Here is a 17,599-nt window from a genome sequence, read left to right as displayed (position 1 = left end):
AGAATGGAGTTTCCAAAAGGGCGCTGGCATCCTAAAGACCTTGAGGATGATTACGAGGCGAAATTCGAAAGAAAAATCTGAAAAAGGGTCTCCGGCTAGCCGAATCATTTCCGGGAAATGCGCAGACAGCTCAGCGAAGCTTCGTTCGGCGAACACTGCGACGCCGCGAACCGATGTTTGAAGAGAATGGAAAAAACTTTTGTCAATTCACGCCAAAAGACATACACGATTGATATATGGTAAAATTAATATATTTCAATCGTAGGATAGTGATAATTTTATACGCGAAACGGGTGACTGCCGATATTTTTTCCCATACGTCATTGGAGCGCGCTCGTACGAATAACGAGTGTCACGCGAAATTGGCATCGTAATTTCGGTGGAAGCGCGCGCAAAAATCAATAAAGTCCGTGGTGGTGGCAAAAAGGGGTGGTTTACTGCGCCACTATCGGCTTCCTTCCTCGGCGCTCTATTTTCGTCTCCCGAGCACGCCACGTGAAAGGCTCCCTTCCCGCGCCGCCAGACTGCCATCCGCTTCGAGCCAAAATCGAGGTAAAAGTCTAGGTTAGAAAGGCGACGTCTCTCCCAGCACCGCTCGTTCTCGGCGCCTGTCTCTCTATTCCGCGCGATCATCTTCCTGGCGAAAGGGCATCAGTACCTACACTGCGGAGTTCCACCGGAGGAGACACGGCCGGCCTCGAAGCGGGTTCTCTTCTGACCCACATTTTCCGCCATTCCACTGTCCTTCGTCTCTCATCAACTTCGCTCGTCGAAAATGGCGTACACCGTCAGAAAAGCCACCGTTGACGATTGTCATACTCTCGCCGCGTTTCTCCAGGTATTGTGCTCGCTTTTTTTTCTTCATTTAAATATTCATTTTAGAATTAGCCATTTTGACGTTCAGTTGGTCAAATTTTTAAAACCATTACCATTCTGATACATTCAAATTATTTTTTTATATTTCCCAACCCGAGATAACGGTCATTTCCATATTTTGAATACTCAATTTTGAATCGCTCACCGATTTTCAAAATATCGAGATCGATTTTTAAGATTTTTAGTACTATCTTCATAAAAACAATTTTTTTTAATAATATTTTGTAATTTGCCGGTCGATTTTACATCGACTATTGGGACTAGTTATTACTACAACTATATTTTCTTCAATCTGAAGGCTAGATCATTCGGTGAAATTATTGCAATAGTAATGGTTATTCATCTCATATCGCTATCCCATTTTGAAAGTAAAGCCTTTTACACCGTTTCGTGACTACGTCATATTTGATGAAAAACCTCTTTTGACGCACTATGCTTCGCGTGTTGCCAAACTATCGTGAAACGGTGAAGGGGCAGTGGAATGGTTTACCGGGAATACTTCCTTTTGGTATATCTTTACAAATATTACCTTTTTCCCCGGGATGTTACCAGAGGGCGGGCCCGGGGCCCAGTCAAATCAATAATTCCGGGCCATAATAGAAATCTGTTATTATTGAAGATAAAAATAGGGAAAAGGGTACCTAGTTTGTTCAAAATCGGGCCCCGGTAATTCATAAAGGTGCACCCTCATTTTCGTCGGGCCTGGAGATTAACGAAACATTGTCTGTAAACGAAATCTATCTTAACGAAACTTTATAAAAATAATTTTTAAGTAATGACGAGTGGACCAAAAATTGGTCATTAGGGAACATAAAACAAGAAAGCCAAGCTACTTAAAGGGCCACACCGACATTGGAATTTATAATAGTTTCCCTCGCGAGCTCCGGTAATAGGGCCAGTCTATCCGGAGGCACAGAAGAGCAGCTAATTGATTTAATCTTAGGTTTTTCAAACGTCGGTGTGGCATATTAAATGAGCACCGTAGTTCTAGAATTATGAGTCAGTTAGTAGAAAGAATTGCTGATAGCTACGAAAGGGAGTGACGTAGATTTGACATCAAACACCAATAAGGAATAAGCACCTCTGACGAGAATATTAAGCAACTTAAAAAGGAATTATCAGGCTCCAGTTCTACTTTTCGGAACGGATCACTATGATGAGTGGGCATTCCAAAAATGGCTCTAAAAATCATTTCAGAGGTGGAAGATTGGCAATTGGCACACTTACGTGAAACGCGATTATAAGCTTATGGAAGTAGTATTTCAGGTTCGCCTTTTGTTGGGAAGAGCTATGAGTTTCAGCAACTAAATTCAAACGCTGTTGCTTATCTTTTCTCAACTTTAAAGAAAATAAAATGAAATTGGATTATTTTTTAGTCCTCCATCGTAAAGCGGATTAATAAGAAAAGAAATTCAGAGTCCACCATATATAACATTACAACTTCAGAGCCCAACAGCTTACCCCTTTCTGTGCACGGATTACGTAATTACAAACGAAGGCTAATGAGAAAGCATTGTTTCGAAAATAATATTGGAAATATGATAATACAGCTACAGTGAACTTTTGCCCACGCCACCCACCAGAACGTTATGACGTGGGGAAGATGATTTTCAGCATCCAACAGAGAACAGAGGCGAGATTCGAAATTTTCCATCCCTCTCGTTGGCGCGATTAAGGTTTCTAAAGAAAGGATTAATTGAAATTAGGATGTTATAGTCAGGTAGACCTAGTTATCCGCATTTATTGAATTTGGTGATTCATCCTCAAAATTTCAACATCATATATGCTTTCTAAAAAAGAAAACATCCATAACCAGCGTAATTTTTACATTTTACATCCTTAGGCGGAGTAATACACTCGGTAATTTTAAGTTGTGATGCGGTGTATGCTTCCGCGATTTGGTATGAAAACTACTCCATTATGTTTAATTTTTACGTCCTAGATGGATACTTTTCTCATAGGAGATATATTATATACTTCTTATATTAATAATAAGAAACAGCTAAAACGTGAATCTTGGAGGAGGTAGGTAGAAAGGATTAAGTTGAAAACAAGTTTTTAAGGCAAATAAAGGCGGGGGAGAGGGTGAATTAGAAGAGATCAGGCAGTCATATCAGTAACCTCTCACCGTTCGTTGCCCGTATGTCGTCATGGAGACAGAGCCAACAAAACGTGCCCCCCCCCCCCCTCCACCCTCTCCCTAAGGCGAAAATGGCGAAAATTTAACGGTTGGCTCCAACCGGAGGGAGGACGCTGGCTTCCTAATAGAGTAATATAAGACAGACTAGAGCACGATCCCAGATCAATATTCCGCCCACCAAAATAGATCGCTCCCTTTGTGAGGCGCGTGGGATTGGAAAATAAGCCGCGCGGAAAGCTTAAAGACTATCGGCGAATAACCTTTAAATAACGCGCACATACTGCTACCATTTCCGCCTAGATTTGTTTTAAAGAAATTATTTCCCGAGTAATAGGCGTTTCAATAAAACCCATTCAACGATTCGCTAGAATTTAGACGTGCAAGCTACTCTTTAAATGGTTTTTGTAAGTGCCTATTTTCGAAAGGGCAAAAATGCCGCGATGGTCGGAGCATCGACGCCATAAACCTGTGTTAGGCCTGACGGAAATTTTTAGGTCAACGCGAAAACATTATGTTAGGCCTAACCAAGATTTTTGGCGTCAACGCACGCCATTTTGAAAAATTGAAACCAGCAAAAAGGAAATAAATGCGTTTTTTAAAGTGAATGACGAACCTATTTGACTTGGGTTGACTTGATTGTATTTCGCTTCCTAGGCTAGACCGACGAATCTGGTAACCGACCAACAGGAAATATTTCATACAGTGATCCCCTTTTCGCCACGTAAAGGAAAGTACTAAAAAGAGATGGTATTTCATTAAAACACCTATTCCGTAAACAAAACTCTTGTGACACGTAAATAGCATCACTGTTTGTAAAAATGTTCCAGGCATCGAAATAAGTAAAACCAGAAGTTAAGAAAAAACGTCCCTATGACTTTTTAATTTGTCTGTAGCAGACGCTATCATATTAGCTACCTCGGAGAAGCTAAGGCTGTTACGCCACCTAGACTCGTTTCGGTCGTGAATCGATAAGAAAAATATGGTTTATAAATCTTTAAGTTTCCTATGAATTGTAATTTTTTCACTTTACATTGACAAGTGGAGTAGTAAATTTTAAGCCGTGGTTCGGTGTCCATATCCGCGTTTTTAGCAGTAAATTCGCGTCCAATGAAAATTGAAAATTCCTCTCGAGCCAGCGAAGGTACATGTATTATTTTTGATGTCCTAGATGAATACTTATCTCGTAGAGACATATTATAAACTTCTGGTATAACAATGTGTTAAGAATATCTCGCATTTTAAAGTAACAATGAACCATTTTTCTCAATCACCCTGTCTATTATTAAATAATAAAAAAGTAATTGAAATGTGTAGACAATTTTATGAATCATGCTGTTCCTTATTAAACACACCAAAACTATAATACCGCTAATCACCATGATAAAATCGTAACATTATAGACTGTCACTAAAATTATTTCGTAATTCAGGTATCGAGTTGTCGACAATATCAGACAACCTCCAACATTCGTGAAATTACATAATTCCGATGCAAACATGCCGGTTATAATTATAGAATTTTATCTAACAAACTGGTCAAGATGGCGGCCGTAGCTCAATCGCGTCGCGTGATTCCGCAAAACCTTCCGCTTTAGCGATGATGACGTATATTATCGAGTTTGTTTAATTGAGCATTCGTTTAAAAAGTTGCCTGATTGAAATATTGATGTGACCAGGAAACTATATATACTTGGAATGTCTAAGGAAGACTACGGTGACCCTGATTAATCTCAAAGAAGTAGGCGTGGTTTATAAGGAAGATTTTTGCTCGTGATGGGCTAAGCCGAACTCGGCGCCTAGTCGACATTAAGCCTTGTCTTGAAGATAAATTTTCTTACTCTCTGTGCTCTTACGTGATTTTACGCGGAACTAGATCAGTTTTATGAAGAACATGACAAATTCTACAAGGGATTCTAACCGGGGTTTCTTAAATTAGTTTTCTTGTAAGTTTATTTTCCAAATGAGTGTCCTTCGTTTTCTTTCCGCGGCGCGTCGTCCTAGCCAATAGTTTCGAAAAAACGCTTTACGTCTTACATTCGACGTAGTTTAAGCCACGCCCGTTTCTGGAGCCGCTTTTACAACACGATGGCAATGGACTCTTAAACATTGTAAGTGTATACATGCATAGTTTTTTTAAGTGTCTTATTTTGCACATTTTGCAACAATAATTAGTATATTTTTCAGTTTTTCGATGCAAGTACTATTTAAGTTTTATAGCACCGGGAGAAACTAAATATATAATTCCTAAGCTTTTCTTTTTTATAATAAAGGATGCAGACAGTATTACCATGAATGTATTCCTTCCAACAATAAATATATCTATCTATATCATTACCCTTTCTACCATCTGGGGCCTTTCTGCGTTTTACGTAATCACTTGAGCCAATCAGGAGAGAGCCGTTTGTCGTTGACTCGATCGACAAAAAGTTTCCGGGATAGCGCGATTAAACCGGTGAAGAAAAGGACTCGTGGTTCTTAGAAAAATACCTGTACTTTTAGAAAATTACTTGATAATCATAAAGAAAGGAATTTATTATTAATATTCTTACCTATTTTTAAAAGATGTGTATTAAAATTTAAGAAACTAAATTTCGCCCCTAAGCCTTGGCACTGAAAGCTAGTCAAGTTTCAAAACGTTGCCTTTCAATATAATTTTTGAGTGGTGGCGCGGGACCAACGTCGTAATGCACTTCGATATTCATGGTTGAAATGAATAGATTCATGGTACTATTACCACCTTTTTTCTTTGAAGTTTGACGTTATTTTCCATAGGGATTGGTAACCCTAAAGATCTATCTCAGTAGTCGTCAAAACGGCACTTGACAATATAAGAAGCTTTAGTTTTTAAGATTGTGCTACGCGGATTTCATTATTTTCTTTGCCAATACTTTATCTCGAAGCGTTGCTTTTTCAATTGTTAGTGCAGTTCATTTCTTAGTGTCTTAAACTTGCGACTTTGTGTTAAATTTTAATTACACGGACTTGAGAATTTCAATGGTATAGGCGATCTACTTTGTTTTGTCACTAAGCCAGATATTTAATTATCAAATTGAATTTTGGAGATACCTGTTTCTGAAACCAAGCTAGAAATGAGTTTTTACCAACCGTCTCTTTCTTTTTACCATCAAAGACAAAATGACGAAGAACGATTCACCTTAAAAGACCCATAAACGTCTCTCAAACGAAAGAAAGTGGCGTTCGCTTGAAATATTTTTAGTTTAAGTCGCTTCTAAGCCAATATACCATCTAGTTAAAAAAAAGGTTTTATTCTTGAATTAAAATTTTTGAAACTCACTAATTCGTTTGAATATATTTCACGGTCAAGGTTGCGGATAAATGAGGAAAAACAAAACTGGTTTCATCACAATATGCCAGCTTCGAACTTCGGTACTTTTGCACAATCGTTTAATCAAAAGGTGGTTTGTTCTCGGACTAAAAATGTACTGTTTTTTACCCTAAAACGTTTTATTCTCTTGTTCCGGGGATGAAAATTACTTCGGCCCATAAACTATTCGCTTGTTCCGGAGTATTTGGGCTCCTCTTTTTATTCCTTCTGAAAAGGTGTAATAGAATAAATCGGATTTTGTCGTCTGCTAGCCAGAATTTATGTGCTAAAAATGCCACAGAGAGCCATTTTGGAAAAATGTTTTTACTCCGATTCAAACTATTCGCTACCACAGAATAGCAGTTAAATAACGTCATAGCGTTACTCTTCTTACCCTACACCGAAATCCCGGAACAAGCGAAAAGAAAACACGTATTATACCTTTTAAGAACAGGCTAGTATTGTCAACTTACGCTACCGTTCGTTATTGAAACTGATAATTGATATTTCAATCACGTTTCGAAATGTACGACATATCCCAAAGGAAGTGTGCCCAAGCTGTAGTTTTCAGTTCGTACAAAATAATGAGCTCTGCTTTAAAATGAATACCGCGGTAAGTAACTAAATTTGGAATGGTTTCAACTTAATTTAAAAGTAAAAAACCCCGTTACAGCCCAAGTTAACTGAAACTGCGCCAGATTTGAGGCGTTTAATTTCGCTGCATACAGCACTTATCATCCGCAATATTTTGATAAAATACATTTTCAGACATCCCATAACTTAATAGTTATGTTTAGAATAGGTTCGCCAGCTTGCAATCTTTCTCTTATGAATTGTTTTGTGATAGCCGTTTATGACATGACCACGCATTTGTGGCGGACTTCACACAAAGTCATAAGGCTTATTACGTGCTCTTTGTCTCATCGTTAAAGTGGGGGTGTGGGCCGAGTCGTACAAATGGGCGTACAACTCATTTTTGACTTAGCCCAAATACCACAAGTATTTGGTTCTACCAAGAACGTCACTTCATACATCGGTAAATATTTCGACTAAGTGGCACACTTATGGAAAGTAATTATAGACTTCTGCGCGTAGTAATCCAAAACTCGCTTAAGCAACTACTTTGTTTAAAATTAACTTTTCGAGGCGTCGGGGAAATATCTTTCAAACTTTTTTTAAATCATCTAATCCCTACAACCGACCTACTGGGAAAAGGTGTTTGAAGTTACTGATATGATCAATTCAAGGCTACGTAGACAATGTACAAAGCGTACCATCATCCTTTTCAGTCTCCTTACAGAGTTTCGACGCATACATGGTGTATATATAGTAGTAAGCGCATTAGTGAACCTTGGCACATATCCACGATTCTGTCCGCTGCTCGTACAAAGAAAAATATTCGCTCCTTTTTATTTTAAGCGGGTCATTGTGTCCTTAATTGCCACACGCGAAAATATCGCAATTAAAAATGTTCTTATTTTTATTTTAACCTAAGCACTACTTGCTTTGTGTCTGCTCTGTTAGCTGGAAAATGCTAGCCGTTTATTGATTTAAATTTTATATTAAATTTCAAATTATATTTATTTTTAAATTAAATTTCCATTTCGAATTCAATTTCCATTTCGAATTAAATTTCCATTTCGAATTGAAATTACTATTTCTAATTAAATTCCATTTAAAATTCAATTCTTTTTAATTTAGTTTTTAATTTCCCGCTAATGTCCAGTGCTTTGAATGGGTCATTTAACCCATTGCAAATGAATGGATTAAAACAGACATTTGGCTAATTAATTTTCACAGCAGAAAAATATACTAATGCCACTTCCAATTAGAAAGTACTCTGTGGCATGTATTTAAAGAAATCAAAGTGAAAATTCGACAGTATGAACGACCTTCGTTGAGCCCTCACCTCCATTTTGAAGCGGTAATTTTTTGTAATTTACGATTAGAATTAAAGACATAAGTTTAATTTATTTTATCATTTATAAATGTCACAAATCGCTACAACTCGAAAAAATTTATTTAGAATTTTTCCTGAAGCACGAAATAAATATTTTATTTATTTTAGATTATTTAAAATTTCTACGTTTTAGACTGTTAGCGCCATCTGGTAACACTTGGAGTTTTAAAAAGTCAACCTCTAATGGCACTATCTCTGTGAAAGTATCTTCTCAATTGTTCACGGTCGCAATTAATGTATTCAAAAATAAAATTGAACTTTTTGTGAAACGGTATGATCAAAGGTTAGTCTATAAGGACAATTATCTAAAATACCTTTTTCCTGGAGACGGAAATGAGATCTAGAAACTCATGGCAGAAAATGTAAATCTAATAATTAGAGAGGAAGTTATTAATTAATCTGTCGTTTTCACTCCCTAAAGGACTGAAGGAAGCAAGTTAGGCCCCTAAGCAATTTTTTCCGCCAATTTCTTTTCAATTAGAAACATACAAAAGGCCATTTCTTTGGCAATTTTGTCTTTTACCCAATTTGTTTTTATATATCGCCTGTACTAGAAAGTCAAACTGTGCACCAAGATCAGAAGAACTGAATCGGTGGGTGCTAGAGATGTTTTAACAAAATTAGTTAAATAATCATTATTTACAGTCAACTATCTTACAAGACAGTTAACCAATTTTACCAAAATTTCTATTTCGCTAAAGATAACTTATACGTTATATAATTAACTACAGAGCTACACCGGAGTAAAGACCGAATGAGTATATCTTCATCTATTCCCCCAATGCAACAACCTTTGCCCTTAAATATATCGGCCTTCAAGAGTTTAATTTTCGAATTCAGTTTTCAGTCATCACAAAGGATGCTTAAATTGTTTATTTGTAGAAAAATTAGCAAGTTAAAGAAATTCCCTTTAAAACTATAAAACTATTTGACTTCAAATATCCTGGGGTGAATTTTGTTCTTAGTTCGCTCTTGGTACGTGTATGATAATTGTAATTAATTGGGTAATTAGTTACTCACTAAACAGGTTTTCAAAGTTTAAAATTTACGTCAGCGGTTCGAATATTTAAACTATTATGTTTAATGATGTAACTATACACATTTTTAAAACAGACCACTTGAATAATTTCATTACACAATGGGCAATTAACGATGTTACTAACGCAGTACATAGAACAGATGACTTGGATAATTTAATTATACAATATACAATTAAAGAATGCTAGATGTTTCAAAGAATTACTTATTAAAGCAAAACTACACGTTTACAATTTCCCCAATTTGATACTTATACATAGAGAAATGTGCCTACAAGATTACTGAACACGTATATATGTAAACTTTTTAAATAATCTCATTTCAGAGACTAGTGCATTTGAGGAATGAGCCAGGTCTTATTACTCAAAATTCCAGTGGTAAGATCTAGATAGAAACCGTTTTCAGCTAATTGTTCAAGTAGTGGTATAGAGACTAAAACATGTCCCTCTTTGTCAGATCTTAAGAAAGATGGCTTTGGTCGATCAAGCAAATTTGCGGCTTTCTTGGCCGAAGTCAAAGAAAATAACAAAGGTATACATTAACATAATCCTACGTTCTTCCAAATAAATTACACCTCAGAAACTAAGATTAATTTCTTGTCTGCAAATAGTGGAAACGGTTGGGATAGCGATCTACTCGTATCGGTACTTCAGCTTTGTTGGGACAGGATTGCTTCTCAACAACCTTTTTGTGTTGGAACACCACCGAGGACGCGGAATCGCCTCCAAGCTGCTACGCACGATGTCTAAAGTAGGGCTGTTACCGTCGAAACATAAATATCGAATTAATAAATCGTAATTTCCGTAACGATCTTCGTTGTCGAATTCCAGGAAGGTCTCAACCACGGCATTCACAACATGTGCTTCATGTCCAATTCGTGGAATACGGTTGCCAAAAGCCTCTACTCGAAAATGGACGCCATCGATTTGACTGAGTCCAAGGGTCTTCACGCCTTTGAATTAGTCGGCAAAAGTAGGCGTTTAACCGGTTGTTGAGCGGTCCGTTACTGATTCTTATTATCGCAGGCGTGTGCAAGAGTAACCACGGGATTCAGGACATTCTGGTACGACGTGCGATTGAAGAGGACGTACCCAAGATCACCAAACTTCTTCGCGTAAGTTTGACGAACATCGTCGCGGGGCTCCCTTTCAATACTTGAAGCCTTCTTCGTTTCTTATATGATTTCTACATAGGCCTGATATTGTTCAAAAGTGTTGCCTATAGGTGCATGAACGTTTCGATTTTAACCGTTTCGCGTATTAAGAAATGCCATTTGCGATGGTGTAAAGTGAGATAAATACACAATCCATAAACGTTCATGTATTGTGGATTTTTAATGGAATTATTTTCAGGTATTGTGATGGTGTAAGTATACATTCCATATTGGATGAAAGACAAACGTTTTACGGAATGTCCATCTTTCTGTAATAGTAGACCTACTAAACCTACTATACTTTAAAAAACACTCATTTCTTTTTACGTTATACGAGATCATACACGAATATGTTGAATAATTAGTTATTCAGGCAACACGCCCGAATCTTTTATTTTAGAAAATGTAGGCATACGGAAACGATATAGATTTCTTAGAGATAAATTTAATATGATCAGTTTAGCCAAAAAATGTAAGAGAAAATCGACATTAATTGCTTTTGTTTCTTGTGAAATGCTCTTAAAAATCCTCTGTTTGTGGTGTGCTTTAGGCTCTCCATGTAACCCTTTCAAACGTATTTTTGACAAATCTCGCCAATTTTGTTTCATACATTTTTGATGGTTAAAAAAATCAGTAATCAATTCGTATTTCGTCGCCTTAAAGCAAACTAAAAGTTACTTTCAGACCTTTTTTTACTTAAAAGTGAAACTAAGTTTATACAATGATTTATATACATGGATATCTGCTTGGATTAATAATTAAAGGTGTCGTTTTGTGAATATTTAACCTAAATCGTGGGTATCAAATCTTTTCTAAACATTTGAATTTACGGTGAAATCGTCCCTACGCTTTCAGTCTTCGGAGTTTGAATCAACTCGACTAGACATGGACATCGGAGCAGAGTCGGTTTATTGGACACTGGGAGACATCGTAAGCAAGACACGTTTAATATTAATCCAAGATTGCATAAAGCAAAATGTTCGTATTTTTAACTTAGAAAAGATCCTAAATTAACTGACTTTGATATTAGCTTTCAGGCGACTTCTTTGATATTTTTCTTTATTTCTGAGCCAGTGGCGAAGATGTCATACTTCTAATCCCAACCAGTCTCAATCTTAAAAAGCCCATAGAGCCATCAGAGATTCCAATTCCTTTTCGATCAACGCCACTGGCGTTAAAAATTTAAACGATTATTACGGTTTGGAAATTAAGTTTTTTAGTTCGAATACTTTTTAAATTTGTAACTACGAGAGACCGTTTGAAAGGGTTAATTCATCTCTTTTATAATGAAACTGCGCATGGGGTGCGTTTTTTACACCTTAAAAATTGGTGCCCTTTTTATAGGAGTTCACCAAAAGCCAGAACTGCTTGGTCAAGAACGTGAGCGAAGACGGTGGGTGAAAAACTATCCGTATGAATAACAAAAAACTAAATATTCTTTGGGCCCCCCATTTTTACTAACTAGTAATGATTTTTACTAACACTTGACCAAGTCAATAATTTCCTCTATTTTATTTCACCTTCAAACCCTTTTCTTTTAATTTTTCTTTTAGACATGATAAAATTTTATAATTAGGAAATAAATTTTAACATCGCCTAAACTTACTAAAATAAATGTGTCTCTCTCTTAGGCGATACGATTCTAGTATAATTTAAAAAAATTATCTCTAACATTTTCTTTTACTAATATTATTTGTCCTTAAAGAACGGCAAATCCAATACTAGTAAATTAAAAGGTTATCTCGAATTTGGTATTCCATTCTTTAAGAATTTTCTTAATTAAAATCGGTTTTTGGATTTACCGAACTTTTTTAGTATTGATTTTCTCAGTTGGTTTTATTTGTTTAAATCCAATCCGGGTTGAAAATTGCGAGTTAGTATAAAATGGGTAAATGGCCTCGAATATCGGTTAAATGGATTTTACACCCCAATTTCAATAAACTGTATACGTTTCGTAAATTTAAAATTAGTTGATAAAACTATAAGCGGCGGAATAGAACGAGATCTTATAGATTTAGTTAGCTCGTTTATTTATATAGTGGTTAGTAAATAATATTTTATTTCTGCTTAGGAAACATTTTTTAATAATTTCCGCGTTGTAATGTGTATCGCGTTCAACAATACTAGTTCGCGTTCTTACCAGTATATACCGCGTTTCTGCTCCAAATGGTTTAATTTAAAAACTTCTTAACTAACGGTATAATTGGAATTTCCATCTAACTCGTTGAGTTTCCAGTCCTCACAATTCTGAAAAAAAAAAAATAGGTAGCCCTCTTTATAGAAACTAAAAATTTTAGATATAAATTTAAATTGGAAATTCTTCGTTTCGTAGAAACTCAACTAATTAGAGTGGAAGACAATTGTGGTTTTACAATATTAAAATTTCTCTCTTATTCAACCATTCGTTTCAGTAATCAGAGAGGATGGATTTCGTTCCAAGCCAAAGTTCAAAGCGTTGGTGGCAGTTACTACTGATGTTTCTGGTAAATATAGTTATATGAACTTAACTTATCAGAGGCGATGTTAGCACAAATAAGAAAAACACAAATCTATGTTCCTTAAAAACAGCCGCTTTTTGAAGAGTTATGCTATAGAATAAACTTCAATATTTTTAGTTCCAGATATTATAACTCAGATAGTGTAAACTGCTTTATAAAGATATTACAATGCAACAGATGTTGACATTACTATAGGCTTCGTGCGTCACAAGTAACCCCGCCTACTGATCGAGTTTTATGTTGAATCTATGAAAGCTGTCCACAGTGGCGTAGTGAGGGAGAACAGCCGCTCCGGGCGCCGGTGGCCAGTGTGGTGCCAAATTATTACTATTCATGATTAGGTTTTGTTTGAAAACCAGGTATATAACTGTGCGATTAGGGAAGCCACGGAGGTCGCAAATTTGGGTGTTTTGCCCTGGATGCCAAATATCCTCGCAAACTAACCGTAAAAATATTAAATGGTAATCGGTTAATTGAATGATAATACAACTGTAACTAGCAAATATGACCGTAGGTCCGTAGTTCGTTGTCGTGTAAAAATTACAAGCAAATTATCCTGACTAATAGCAGTTGTTACCTAAGCGTCGTAGGAACTACTAGGTATAAACTAGGCTTGAAACCGAATTTAACCGTTTCAGCCCAAGTTTTGTTAAAGTTAAAAAAAATTAAATGGCGATGACACAGACTGTTGCAGTGTGAAATATTTAGGCAACTCTTTGATTTTGCGTTTGATTTCGATCACGATTTTCACCCAATTGTCGTAAATGTACTTCTTTTATAAAGTCGATTTGGCACTATTTTAAAGAAGGATTTTTTTTTTGCAGAAAATGGGCCGGAAGTTGTGGGAGTCCTCACATACAGCTACTCATACTGTAGTCATTCCAGCACCACAATCTTTATAGACAGCATTTTCGTCAAAGAAGATTACAGGAGGCAAGGCGTCGCGTGCGCCCTCTTCAACTCTTGCCAAGAGGTACTTCCTCAGATATCCATTAACCTTCCTGGGTTTAAACACTTTACGTAAAAGCATTGTTTGCGTTTTAAGATTGAGGTTCCGAAGGGTCGATCCAAAATGCGGACAATCATCGACTGTCGATCTCTTCCTTTAGTTCGATTCTTAAACCACCTCGGAGCTATAGACCAATCAGCGAATGCTCAGTGGGTTTGGTTCTGGGTTGACGAAGAAGATCTAAAGAGCTACGTGTAAGTAGAAATAACCATCTAAGACGGAAAAATGTAACATATACCTTCGTAGCATCGAGGAAGTTTTCAGTGGAAGTCTAAAACATATTTTCCCGATGAAAATCAATTGATGACTATTTTGCTACGAAGAATTTGGTTTTGAAAAAAAAAACAGTGGGAGCCTACGAAGGTACATGTTTCAAACGAATAGCTTTAGCAGTATAGGAAGATGAATACTTCTCTCTCTATATACCTTTGGTGTAAGTTACCAATAAATAGTTAGGTATAGTATAGTAATATTAATTTATTAAAAATATTTAGTTGATTCAATTAGTGTAACTGCTTATTTACCGTACGTTAAAACCAATTAAAAATCTATTATCATGTCAAGTTTACAGTTTTTGTCTTCTCAGGTATATTCTCCTTCACCGCAAACTTTAGCTATTGAGTAATAATTATTGATTTGAACCACCTTAACGGTGTTTCACAGTTTGGCTTTTCCCTGTTTTTTCGTTATTTTATAGTTTTGTAGCTTTATATTTACAATAAGGCGAACGAGAAAACTGCACTACCCCCTTTTAACCCCATCCCCGACTGGATTTTTCCGGGGTTAAGCCTTACCAACAAATAAAAAATTGTTTCCGTTAAACTAGAATCGCTGTCCATATTGGGATTCGATGTTACAACTCGTACAACAATTAGCTAACAGATGCATAAACCAGGACCCTCAAGGTATTAATTTCTGCCATGAATATAGAACTGTATCATTACCATTGGTATCATCTGGATCTAGGTTGAATATACAAGCGATTATAGTTGATTCGTTTAAAGAAGTCATATAAAAAATAACTGTACAAGTATAAAATGTTAATTTTCATGAATATAGAGATGTGCTATTAATACTTTTACTTAGAGATCGGCGTTTGAATAAGAAATTATCCAATTATTTATTTTTATTCATAACCGCAAATCATCCGAAAAATATACGAAAAAACCGAATATTTCTGCATGTTAAATCGTTGTTTATTCGTATAAAATGTTCATAAAAAACAGTTAACCAAACTTTTTATTGTTAATCGAAATTTGGCCGGTTAATTTATTCGTTCCGCCCCCCTTACTTTTACTTCGTTTAGTTCAGTCGACCAGATTATAATTTTGCGAAAGAAAATTTGGCGAGAAGCCTTTAAGTTAAAAATACCAAAGTTTCGGAACGTTTCCCAACGAAACTGTGTTTGAAGCGCAGAGCGTGACCATCGTCATAAGATCGAAGCCACTCCCATCTCTGATGCAATTTAATATTCATGGTAGAAATCAAAACATTCATGTCGCCATGGAATCCGATGATATAAATCATTCAAATAAATAAAAAAGTAAAGTCTAATAATTAAATTAAAAACAATCAAAGCTATTACATTAAATATTTTTCAGAGCGTACAACAGTGTACCACGGTTTGAATGATACTGTAAATTGACCAATCGCAAATCGGTACTAAACTGAGTCCCCGATTCTTAAGGGCCGCATTTTGCCCACTCAAGGGGGTGGATTGCAAAACAAAATTGGTGTAACATTTTTATTAAATCTAGAAGGGGTGCAAAACAAGCCCCAAAATCACATGACGCCTAGGGTTATAAATGCGCCCCTACTGGCTCCTTTCAAAGTGGATTTTTGGTCCAATTTTTACGTAGCTCAATGTTAAAATTTAAATAATTTAATCACGTGAAATTATAATTTCAGTTGTACAACGAACGACCAACCGAATCCAGTTCCAGAAAGCATCTAGCATCCTAAAAGCGGCGAAACATTCTCCTTTACTCTAAAACAAGCGTGACATATATAGGCCTACAACGGAACATCTTATAACTTCTTCAAATATCCACAGAGATTTATCCATAGGAAATGCGTGTATTTTACTAATATATATCTAACGAATTTTTCACTTCCGTTCAGAATCGTATAACGTTTAAGAGAGTAGATATTACGTATATAGTTAATACAAATCGAAGAAGTATCATCATTTCAATACCTCTGAGTTTACGTCCGACAAAAGAAAAAAATCTTTTTTATTAGAACTACTATTTTGAGGAAGATACTTTATAAGTTGGGAACTTGTTCAGAGAGACCATCATTCTCGGCCTTTTTAACACTATTGCAGGCCTGGTTTCATTAGTGTATTCAACCAACTCGTAATGCATTAATATATAGGGCCCCGATAGCTATATATATATATAACCCCCATTTCAGGGAGATTCATTTGACTCCGAGAGTCAAGTTTTCTAGTTTAGAACTATTTGTAAATACAATCCTAAAACATCAAATCATAACACAGTGTATTCGTTATAACGATATGTAGTAGCAATTTCAAACTTTAGTTATAAACGGATTCAAAGAAAATTCACTATCTTATCTCTAAATTATAAATTAAAACACGTCATAATGTTATAGATAAAAGATCCAGCCTTCAAATTATTATACCACGTAGACAACCTATAATCTACGATAGGAATCTTTTCCATATACAGTATTTTCAATACCACAACTCAATCGAAGAATCTGTCATTTTGACAACGTCAAATGTGAAAGTTACGTGTGTGTAAACCGAGCCTCCGACGAGGTCTCCAAAAACATTCGAAAGCCTGTCGCCGTTTTGTCTAAGACTGTTCATTTTTAGCGAATTTAATTTTGTACTTAAGTATTTTAAATGATAAGTTTCTATATAAGTCTTCCGTTTTTTAGTAAAAAATACATTTGTTTATGTATAAAGATGGTCAGGGGGAGCAATTAATTATGTTACATAAATAATTTAAAAACGTCGCGCGTAAATAACCCGTCACTCTTAATTTCGCTTCAATCAACAATGTGGTGTAAATGACGGTTGATGATAAAAAATGATGAATGGAAAATTATGGTTTATATACCAGTTTATGAACTTTTAAATATGAAAAAAGATACGAATGAATAAAATGATATTGGTACAATTTGTCTCAGTTACTTTTTTCAAACACAGAAATTTGAGAATACTCGAGCATTTTGGGCATTTTGACTAAACCACGGTACACCACAACAATGTGTGTTGCACAATTTCTAAAACACGCCATTTGTATTGCTACGATCATTCTCTAGACACGTAGTTGTCATGTATTCTGGTTGTTCTTGTGTACTGTACTGATTTCGTCTTAGTTGTACAAGCCTTATAAGAATTTACATTTAAAACCTTTTTAACACGCGGTTATGATGTGTATCTTCTTTAATTTCTGTTTTCCCTGTAAAACTTTAATTAATGAGCAGGGCCGTAGCAATATGGGGAGGGGCGGGAGAAATCCACCAATTGATTGGAGAGTTAGACAAGTTGGCAAGCCAAAATATACCTCTCCTCGGAAGAATTGTCCCTAGTGGTATTAATTTCTCTAGATAACCCTTAAAGATAAAT

At 35.9% G+C, this 17,599-nt stretch overlaps 1 protein-coding gene across 1 annotated transcript; it reads left to right on the top strand.

The window, feature by feature from the left end:
• Window positions 1-263: 263 nt before the first annotated feature.
• LOC149933279 (uncharacterized) lies at window positions 264-17,137 on the top strand. The gene is made up of 11 exons (XM_090156471.1): window positions 264-838; window positions 9,664-9,715; window positions 9,795-9,869; window positions 9,949-10,088; window positions 10,169-10,310; window positions 10,364-10,452; window positions 11,836-11,884; window positions 12,903-12,974; window positions 13,814-13,962; window positions 14,035-14,192; window positions 15,907-17,137. The coding sequence occupies exons 1-11, from the start codon at window positions 776-778 to the stop codon at window positions 15,950-15,952; spliced, it is 1,035 nt and encodes a 344-aa protein (XP_090012597.1). The 5' UTR covers window positions 264-775; the 3' UTR covers window positions 15,953-17,137.
• Window positions 17,138-17,599: the final 462 nt, after the last annotated feature.

Source organism: Leiobunum rupestre, chromosome 8 (genome assembly GCF_980474605.1).
Source record: "Leiobunum rupestre chromosome 8, qqLeiRupe1.1.hap1, whole genome shotgun sequence".
Classification (NCBI taxonomy): Eukaryota; Metazoa; Arthropoda; class Arachnida; order Opiliones; family Sclerosomatidae; genus Leiobunum; species Leiobunum rupestre.
This window is presented reverse-complemented; position numbering and strand designations above follow the sequence as displayed.

Excerpts from the sequence above, each read along its gene's own strand:
- LOC149933279 (XM_090156471.1), top strand. The coding sequence starts at position 776 with ATGGCGTACACCGTCAGAAAAGCCACCGTTGACGATTGTCATACTCTC. Across the intron at positions 9,870-9,948 it reads AGTCAAAGAAAATAACAAAG|TGGAAACGGTTGGGATAGCG; the intron begins GTATACATTAAC and ends GTCTGCAAATAG. Across the intron at positions 12,975-13,813 it reads AGTTACTACTGATGTTTCTG|AAAATGGGCCGGAAGTTGTG; the intron begins GTAAATATAGTT and ends TTTTTTTTGCAG.